This window comes from Salvia miltiorrhiza, chromosome 4, assembly GCF_028751815.1.
Source record: "Salvia miltiorrhiza cultivar Shanhuang (shh) chromosome 4, IMPLAD_Smil_shh, whole genome shotgun sequence".
NCBI lineage: Eukaryota > Viridiplantae > Streptophyta > Magnoliopsida > Lamiales > Lamiaceae > Salvia > Salvia miltiorrhiza.
Genome location: NC_080390.1, coordinates 34611459 through 34622152, shown reverse-complemented (window position 1 = coordinate 34622152; position 10694 = coordinate 34611459). Strand labels below are relative to the sequence as shown.

The following is a 10694-nucleotide window of genomic DNA, read 5'->3' as shown; positions in this document are numbered from 1 at the left end:
TTGCTTTCCACTCCACCAACTATCCCCACCACTACACTCAATTATGCAACGTAAATCAATGCTAATCAGCCTCCAATTCACTATCCTCCTCATTCTGCACTTGGAAGCCTTTGGAGGAGGAGAAATCCTCATCCAGTGTCCTACCAACTTCAAGGTAAGCTTTGGCTTAAACTCTCCATCTTCTTCCATGATTTTACCTGTATTCATTAAACAACAACAAATACTACCATTTTCAGATTCAATCATTTGATACCAGTTAACACTTGAAAGAGGGAGAGATAGAGCAGTTCAAATTTTGCCAAACTTCAACAAGATCCAATCAGCTTATTTAACTCAGCAGCAACAACAACAAACCTCTAATCATTTTCTAGGTATATACTACTGTTTCAGTTCATTTTCTCAACTCATTCAAGCCACATATACTGTCATCATATCATAGCATAATCGATCATCTATGAAGTGCTTAAGGAGATGGAACGAATTGTAGGCATACTTCACTATACTTTATAAACACAATGAGATTTCTTAACTTCTTAGCAAAGAAGGAATTATATGCTTCACTTTCACTGCACTCCAGAATAGCATTTACGAGAACTCACGACCACAAAAACTAGGACTTTTATTCGAATGGAGATGAGTTACTTAGCTTTGGGAAAAATGGGCCAACTGCCCAAGCAACTGCCGAGCCCCAACTGCCGGAACGGAGTGAGAAGGCGGCGAACTCTCGTTGTCCAGCCTGCATCAGAGTAACCACGACGCCGGCCGGAGAAAGAGAAGGGCGACTGCCCCTTGGCGGTGGTAGCCTCTGGATTGCTACCTGCCGGACGAACACAGGGAGGGGAGCACGGAGACCTCGCCGATTCTAGAACCCGGCGGCGGCGGCAAGGTGCTAGCGAGATTTGAAGGCGACAGCTACGGCGTTAACAAGCTAGAGGGGAAGAGGCTGACCGACTCCAGAAATCGGAGCAACGCCAGTTTGAGGCGACAACGTCGCCGAAGATTCCAGTAGCAGCAGCTCCGGACAGCGGCGATGGCTCCAGGAGGCGGCGCTCCTCCAACGAGCCGCTGACCACCGAACGAGCAGCAGCAACTCCAGGCCGCGACTCCAGGCTAAGCAGTAGCAGCTCCAGACGGCGGCGACGATTTCTAGAGTAGGACTCGGCTGGGTTTTGCGTGAGAAAGGGAGAAGGAGGACGACGCCGGGATTCGACGCGTCGGCAGACAACGGCTAAACAGCCGGAGAAGCGAAGCCGGTCAGATTTCAGCCGGAGAAGAAAAAGAAGATCGCTCGTCGAGTTTGAGGAGAAGGGGGCAGCGGCTCCTTCAGAAAGAGAAAGGCGAAAGTGTATTATGAGAGAGAGAGAGAACCGAGATGTTTGGGGGAGAAGAATTTGGGCTTCTTTCCTTATTTATGAAAATTGGGCTTTGCTTAATGGGCTTGTTATTTAATTGATTTGGGCCTTCTAGTTATTATTTTATTGGGCTTTGTTATTTATTTCCAGTGGGCTTGAGTTGGGCTGGATTATTTATTAATTTTGGGCCGATTTTAAATTATGAATTGGGCTTCTGAATTTATTTATATGGGCCGATTTTAATTACTGATTGGGCCTCTGAATTTATTTATTTTACTCAGATGGGCTTTTATTACATTATTTCATTGGGCCGAATTTATTTAAATTGAAGGCCATCTATTTTATTTGGGCTGTTATATTATCTTCGTTGGGCCTCGTTAGATTTATTTAATTGAGCCCAGCTAATCAAATTATTTATTTATTTGGGCCAAGATTTATTTAATTACTTGAGTTGATGAATTATTTCAATTGGGCCTCTCATGTTAATTATTCAAGCCCACTTCTACTTAATTAATTATTAGGCTGCCTTATGTTGAGCCTTTTAATTATTTAATCTTATAACATTACTTGTTCCTATTTATTAAGCCCGATTAATTATGAGATTATAAAGCGAATAAGTTGAAGTATTTATTTATTTTCTATTGACTACGAGGAATGGGGTTTATTTAATTGACGGATTAGAACACCCTAAGAGAACGGATTAATTTTTGTTAATTATCCGGCTTCATGAGACGAGACTTAGCTTTTGTTTAAATCCGATAGCCTGGATTAACAATAGAAATTCCCTGATTATTATCTCAGAATAATAGTTCATGCATACGAGATTCATGCATAGTTTAATTACGCATTCTCATTTAATTGAGAATTTTCCCTCGATTTAAAGTCTTACGTTATTTTCTCGGATTAAAGGTCGAGCGCAAGAATAAGAGCTCGTCAAGGAGTCACTAATCTGTAGCAAAGCTTTGCTATCAGGTGGGTTACTTTCATATATATCAAATGAGTTTAATGTTATGTTTGAACAGTTATTTCACTGCAAAATCTTTGAACTGAAAATTATTTCAACTGTTGTCTTGCCATAAATGTTTCAATGTTTGGTATGATATCTATCTGATGTGGCTTTGCCAGTTATTATGAAATCGAATTCGGGTCCTGAGCAGTTGATAGCTATCCTGCCAGGGCTAGTGTACACCAGTGACCGTGAGTCATCTAGCGGGTTGGCCGGTCAAGTGTCCGTGAGAGGTGGCCACCTCTCCGGCACACAGTTCCAGATATGATAGATTACAAGAGAACTTAGTCTGCAGACGAACTTTAAGAATCACAAATGAATTTAGTAAGCTTGGGCCTTTTTAGCGAAAAACTCCCTTGCTGTACTGTTTATGATGGCATGACAATTTACAACTTTACGAAGCATGTTATATTTCATAGTAGGCATATGTGCCCACTGAGTACTTTTGTACTCAGCCCTGCATATATTTCTAAATGTGCAGGTTGAGCAGCTGCCGATGGTGATGAAGTGACGAGCAGGATTCTTTTGTCTTATTATGTATTAATGAACTCTAGGGTTACATGTAATCAGAACCTTATTCCGCTGCGTACTCAGAAGTTTTATGTTTATTTGGCTAAGTCAGAGATATCTGAACTTACTAGTTATTTGAGTCTATACGACTAAACTTCTGTTATATTATAAATATTCCTTTTGTTAAATGATGAAATGTGATCCTTTCTTGTTTGATTATTCCCCTTTCTACCCCGCTTCTAATCTCCCTCCATTAGTCACGGTTTCCCCGGCTTAATTATCCTTAATTAGGACCGGTCGTGACAGAAGGCATACACCATGACTTCTTCTTCAAATCAAGTAAGTATCCTATTTCGTTGATTTTAAATTCGTGAATTGGGTTCGTGAATTATTTTGGTGAAATTGTTTAATTCGAATTACTTGTGTTCGTGAATTGGGTAGTTATTTTGTTGTAGTCATTTTGGTTGTAGTTATTTTGTTGTAGTCATTTTGTTTAATTATTGGGATGGAATTTACTTATGTTGGGACGAAAATAATTAATTATTGGTTGTATATTCATTTTGGTTGTAGTCATTATGTTTAATTATTTTGTTGGGACGAAAATAATTAATTATTTTCGTGAATTACTTATGTTATTTTGTTGTAGTCATTTTGGTTGAATTAGTTATGTTATTTGTGAATTACTTTGTATATAAATTGATTTAGTTTAATTTTAAAATCATTTCAATAATTTAAATAAAATACACAACCAAAGAATTGAATTGGGTAGTGCATAAATTGAAACTAACGAGAAGATCCTCTACATGTACATAATTATTTTCGTGAATTATTAATAATAATAATAATTCTATTTGGTTGAATTACTTATGTTATTATTAAATTTTGTGTTATTTTTCTTAATTAATTATATTTTGGCTTTTTAATTGATATATTTTTGGTATTGAATAGATCGGTTATCGGAGGCCCAAAACAATAAATCGCCCCGGGACGCAGATCAGTTCTTACTACAAGACCAGTTATTTGTCCCGGGTACCCGAGCGACTGAGGGAAATTGGGGGCGACGCACTGGAGAATACGTTCAGGCAGGGTTGCTTTGGACATTTGTTGGATTGGGATCCGGGCAACAGGTGCAACATGGCATTGCACCATATTGTCTCTCGTCATCTGCTAGATAGTGACGATGTGATGTGGTTCTACATCAACGGCAAGAAGGTTTGCCTTGATCACGCCGCTTTCGCTCTTGTGACCGGATTGCCATTTGGGCCACATCGTTTCGATCCATTAGCCTCCCACAATTTGAAAAACAATGTAGCCTACACACGAGTTTGTGGCGGGCAGCGCTTGTCAGTTCAGGAGTTGGCAAACATTTTTTTTGATCAGTGGACGGAGATTGTCGACCCCGACGGCTCGGTAGCACTGCGTGTGGCCCACCTGTTGGTGCTACACGCATTTGTTTTGGGCGTGGATTTGCCACGACCCGTGGAGATCTGGACGTGGGCTTTGGTGGAGGACTTGTCGGAGTTCTCCACATTTCCTTGGGGTGCAGCGGCATATAATCGCTTGAACTTCAGACTTATGAAGATGTCCAAAGAATGGAAGTACCACTTCTATGGGCCTTCTTGGGCTCTATATACTTGGGGTCTTGAGGTTGTTCCCGGCTTGGGCAGAGCCGTCGCTCTACATAATGCCGGGATATTACCTAGATTCAAGAGGTGGACCTTCTTGAGTAAAATCAATGAAGATTTGCAGCCCCTATTTGAGTCACCGGTAATAATTTAAGTGTTTATTAGTTAATTATATTTGATGTTATGAGTATTAATCATCATGTACATATATTTTTTATTGTAGGAGAACGGGCTTTATGAGTTGCAGCCCGAACAGCAGGAGGCGAGGACGCATTGGTGGCTATCGGTCGCGAATGAAGGAGATGTCCAGTTTCCAGGTCCGGGCGTCTTCGGCCAGAGGAATCCTCGACCGGATGTGAGTGGTGGGGACCGCTCTGAGGCATCTATTCAGATGGAACCCCGACGTCGCAGTTCGAGGCGCGAAGATCGGGGAAAGCGGCAAAGACCACAGGTGGTTTCGTCCTTGTCGAGCAGTGGCCAGCGGGATCAGACTGGCGGCGGCGATCGCCCCGTGACTTCCGGCCGGAGGTCACAGAGTCACAGGAGGCCCAGATACGGAGGAGAGAGCAGTGCTACTCATGGGCCTTCTGGTTTGAGCGAGCAGGAGTGGCAGCGCATGGAGCAGATGGTGCGCGAGAGTGAGGGCCGGGTGGCGAGGCGTGTGGAGGAGAGCCTATTCACGAGGCTGAAGAATTGGGCCGAGGAGACCTTTGGGTGTATGCGTTCCCGATGCTCGCATAGCACCGATGTACGTCAGCCCATGCCTGCTCCAAGACCTCAATCAGACAGGCGACGAGAGCCCGAGCCTGAGACGGAGCCCGAGCACGAGGATGCGCCATCGCAGCAGAGGTCCCCTGCACACGAGTCGCCAGCTAGGGACGCGGGTCACTCCGCCAGTGATGATTATCAAACCCCACCGGGCCCGCATACTGGTTTTGGTGTGCCCACGACTTTTGGGGCTGGCGTACAGTTGACCCCATATCTGGGGCCACGCTACTCGTACACTGAGCAGCCCTCGAGCTCAGCACACCCATTCGAGCCGCCTCCTTCTTCGCTGCCAATTCTGGCCGAGGCTGGATATTCTCAGGAAGAGATGGAGCGTTTATGGCAGCAGTTTAGTGGGGTAAAAGCTCAGTATTTGTTTTAAATTTAACTTCTAATTGAAATTACGTGTCATTTATGGACTGTTTATATGTTTAACTTGTGTTGTTTTAATGTAAATATAGGGAGCTTCTGCTTCTGGGGCAACACCTGCCATTCCCCTCAGTGTTTGTCCACCACCACCAGAGGATGCGCAACTGCGCCGAAGCTACCGTGAGCGGCAGCCTTCGGCTGCGCTAAGATCCCCATACATTCACAGCAACGAGCCGAAACCCGTCGACAAGGAGTATATTCAGAAATTTACTCGTATGGCGGAGCGTCTCCATGGTGGGAACTACAGGAAGTTGGTGGTGACAGAGAGTGGGCACCCGATCAAGAGGCAGTTTTGGCTGACTCTCATGAACAGGACTAAAGAGCTCGAGCCCGAGGTATCTAATATTTTTGATGCACTTGTTACATGTAGTATTATTGTTTACTTAATATTAACATTAAAGTATGTGCAGCATATAGATGCGTACATGATGACGCTGAGGCATAGGCTGGTGACCGGTACAGACCTGCTTCAGGACATCGATCACAGGACGCATATCATATTGGATGCGGAATTCTTCGTAAGCATTAACATATTTTGCGTTTATAATAAAATATTATTTGAAATAATTTTTTTCTTCTTTGCAGACTTATTTGGATAGAGAACACAATGAGATCATGGAGAATGCGCGCCGTATGTTTAGCTCTCCTTCATAGCAGTGTTTTATAAACTCTGAGGCGACTGTGTTGGGGTGGCAGCCGCACGCCAACCGTATGTATTCAGTGTATGGCAGGGGTACCTCATCGAGTCAGGGAGATTGGATGGATGCCATTGCGGTACACAATTACACCTACATCATAAATAACTTTGACTGTTGATCAATAATGATTGTTGATCAATTATTTCTTCATGTACAGGTCATTGTTCCTGTATTTGTCCTTCAGCGTTTCGTTATCTGTAGCATTGATATGCTCACGGGTAAATGCCGCGTCTTTGATCCGAACTTGTATCGGATCCTGGCACAGCAACGCCACGACATGCTGCGCGCTCTTGCTCCTTTGGGCCGCCTTTTCTACCGGGTGCTTGAGGTGTCCCTTTGGTTCGAGCAGACACGCATTGTGGAGAACCCGAATCAGAATCTCCAATGGCGTCAGCTCCAGATCGAGTATGCCGATCCTGCCGAGCAGTTCACACAGACTGACCGATGGAGCTCTGGTGTTTTCGCGTGCATGACTGTAGAGCGTTTTATTGCAGACTCGCCGAGCCTGTCGTGGGGCAATGACCATGTTCAGGAGTATAGGCACAAGATAGGCAGTGCCATCTATGAGTTCTGCACGACCCCCAATACACTTTGATAGTGTATTTTCATCCTTATGACTATTTTGTTTACCAACATTTTTACATTACATTCTAGTATCATTTTATCTATATTTACTGTCATGATGACTTGTGATACATATAACACTGTAAGATAAGATGAAAAAACTAATTAGCCGCCACAAAAGTGTAGCCGTGGCAAGCTTCATTACCCACGGCTACAGCATTAAAAACTAATTAGTGGCGGCTAATTAGTTTTTCAAACTTAAATGACATGTTTAATGCATAATCACATAATTTCAAGCTCTGTAATGGTATATTCTAAATTTATTAGTACAAGTTGTTCGTTTTCCCAAATTCTCATTCATAATTCCAACTCATAATTGTAGTGACATGTAAATGGTGATCATTGTTAAGTAAGTCTGATTTATTGTTTGAATTTGTCAAATATTACAATTGAATATCTTTATCAACGTCAAACAAACCAACAAAAAACAATTAGCCGCCACAAAAGTGTAGCCGTGTGGATTAGCCGTTATAATGTAACTACCCACGGCTACTCAGTTTTTAGGCACATTTTGTGGCGGCTTTTCAATCATTTTAGTTCCTAGTTCATTATAAATTGTTTAACTCAAACTTAATTGTTCATAATAATTGTTCATAATTGTTTATCGAATACATTCAAATTACAATAAATTGTTCAATCATTTTAGTTCCTAGTAATTCATAATAATTGAAATAATATCATAATAATTAGAATAATATAATAAACTACGCATCGGTGGCTGTACCCTTGCACGATCTACGTGTGTGACCAGACCCGCCACAGAGATCACACGTTTTGGGTGCTCGTTTCTTGCGACTAGTTGATGCCTCCGTTGTTGATGTGTTTTGAGTCGGCCTTTCACCTGCGGATCGAACTCGAGTTTCCTTTGGACGACCAGCTTGTCGCCGAGAGAGATTTGGTAAAACAAGCTGAGATGCAATTTGGAAAAGAATATTCCAATTTTCTATGGGAGGCAAGTGGTTAACGTCGCCAGAGTATGTGTCAACTAGTGAACTGTTCCAGTAGTAAGAGTGCACGTAATCCTCCACTGACTCGTTCGCCTCACTGCAAAACAAACGATTATACTTTTTGTTATTTAATAATGGTAATTGAGGTCATGAATAGAAATGACATACGTAATGGCTGCAATCGCATGAGAACACGGCATCTGGTCCTCGTTGAATTCGTTGCATTCACAGCTCTGCTTTTGAAGGTCAACCATATAATGGCGACCACTAGCACGAACCCTGTATTTTCTCTCGGTGGTCCTCTTGGCTGTGTAACGACGACTTTTTACAAGTTCTGCACTGAGCTTCTGTTTTGCCTCCGGAGTCAGATTTTCATCGCTTTCTTGTGCGGCCGCAAGCCTGTCGTTGAACCACTGCTCGACAACTAATCTGACTGCCTCCAACATCGAGCAGATTGGAAGACGCCTGGCCCACAGCAAACGTGCATTAAAACTCTCGGCGGCATTGGATGTAAGGAAACTGTAACGGGACACAGGACATTGTGATCGTGCCCACTTCTCCGGGCCTACGCGCAACAACTTCTCGTACGCCTTTGGCTTCAGAGCAGCCATGGCTGACATTGCACGCGTGTAATCTGATTGCTCGTAGGCGTATGCAGCTTGGCGGAAAAGCTCAGCAACACCTGGCCCGTAACCCTTCATCTTGTTCAACAAGTGGTAGTAGCAAATACCGTGAGTAGCATTTGGAAACTCGCTCTTCACAGCATTAGCGATGGAGACATGCGCATCAGATACAATAAGTAAGTTATCGGGCTCGCCGCAAGCACCTCTCAGATGTGACATAAACCACTTCCACGACTCATCATTCTCGATCGGACCGACACCGATCGCCAAGGGAAAAACTGCCTCGTTTCCGTCTTTTGTCACGGCGACAAACAAAATGCCACTATTTTTGCCCTTCAGGTGTGTGCCGTCAACCACAATCACTGGTCGAAGGTGAAAGTAGAAAGGTGAGATGGAAGCCCACAGAGCAACAAACAAATGTTTGAACCGGCAGTCTACATCTACTTCCAAATCATATAAGGTGTCAGGATTCGCTTCCTTCAGGGCATACAGATATCTTGGGAGCAGGAGGAACGAATCATCAACTCGACCGTATATCATATCCATCCCGAGATTTCTTGCACGCAGCGCGACATCATATTTGATTTTGATGCCGAAATCGCGTACTAACTCAGCCATGATGGATTTCGGCTTAATGACCTCTCCATCATCGCGTATTCTGTTTGCCACAAACGCTGCCACCACCTTCGAGTGCGCCTTGATTTTTTTAGCTGTGCGCAAGTCCCCTTCGCATGAATGCTCTTTCAACTTATGCACTCTCCACATCCCTCGGCCGTGACTAGACGCACGAAGATCGAAATTGCAGTTGTCAGAGTGCTTGCAAGAGAAATAGACTCGTCCCGGATCTGAGCGGACAACTTTTGTCTCAGTGCCTCGCTTCATGTTCCACAAACCAACAGCAATGATCAGGTCGTCTTTGCTGTTGTAAAAAGAATTCTTCTGCAGATCATCAACTCTAGAAGGGTCACTCTCGCGAGCAACCAGCGAAGCCGAGGCGTCCACTGGAATCAAGGGAACTAACCAATTAGTTAGATCACCGGTCTCGGTTGTCGGATCTCCGTCACGTGTTGTACTTTGTCGGATCCAACCTGCTCGCTCGGTCTCCGTGAAATCGATTAGATCGTCGTCTAATAAATCCTCAGAGGCATCAGAAGCAGTGCCCACCTCGAGCGCAGGGTCAAATTCTTCGTCATCAGAATCATCATCGTCTCCTGATGCAACCGAGCCTTCAGCTTCGTGCTCAGGTTCATCATCTGTCCGCACATCGTTCAATCTCCCACATACTTCATTAAGCCTTTCGGTTTGATTCCATGCAGATTCGTCTAGCGGTTTTCCATCCCATGTAAAATATTGTCGTGGAGGCGAGCTCTGGACACCATGAAACGACGTATGATGATAATACGGCGTCTCATACTGACTGCATTGTGCTTCATCTACGTGTCCCGAAGGTTCAGCAAAATTAAAAGTAGGGATGTAGGCTTCTTCTACAATCGGACTGTTGTAGTGCTCAACGTACACCATGGGATAGTCGGCAGTTGCCAACAAGGCTTCCACGTCATCGTCTGTGGCCAAGCCACATTTCATCTCCCTACCAAATAGATTGGTCGCCAAATAATACAATTGGTAGCTCGAGCTCAACGAATGCGTCCTCATAATATTGTTGACGCTGCACATCAGGCTCTCAATAGTTTCGTTGACGAGGGGAAGGACCTCTGTAGCCCCACCAACATAGTGTATACCATCGACGAGTCCGTTGTATCTCACATATATGTATCTAACGAATTCCATCTATAAAAACACATAAAATGTAGTATTAAAATATGCATAAACACTTTAAAAATTCTCATAAATATAACATAAAACATTCAAACTATTAATTACACAAACAATATATGAGAAAATCACCTCTTCAAGTAGAATTTGAACACCAATTGCACCAACTATCGCACAAACCACTTCTCAAATCTTTGAGGGTTTCAATTTCTCAATTTTTTAACTGAATGCTCTTTCTACAAGTATTTGGATTTATGTTTTCTCATTCACAAATGTAGCCATTATAGACTAATATTAGATTCCTTTGTACAAATTCACGTGAAATGTATTGTTCATTCATTC

General features: G+C 43.3%; 1 protein-coding gene across 1 annotated transcript; it reads right to left on the bottom strand.

Annotated features, from left to right (window-relative positions):
• Positions 1 to 7713: 7713 nt before the first annotated feature.
• Positions 7714 to 10163, bottom strand: LOC131023349 (uncharacterized). Its single transcript, XM_057952891.1, has 2 exons — positions 8125 to 10163; positions 7714 to 8053 (listed from the first exon to the last, which is right to left on the bottom strand). The coding sequence occupies exons 1-2, from the start codon at positions 10161 to 10163 to the stop codon at positions 7714 to 7716; spliced, it is 2379 nt and encodes a 792-aa protein (XP_057808874.1).
• Positions 10164 to 10694: the final 531 nt, after the last annotated feature.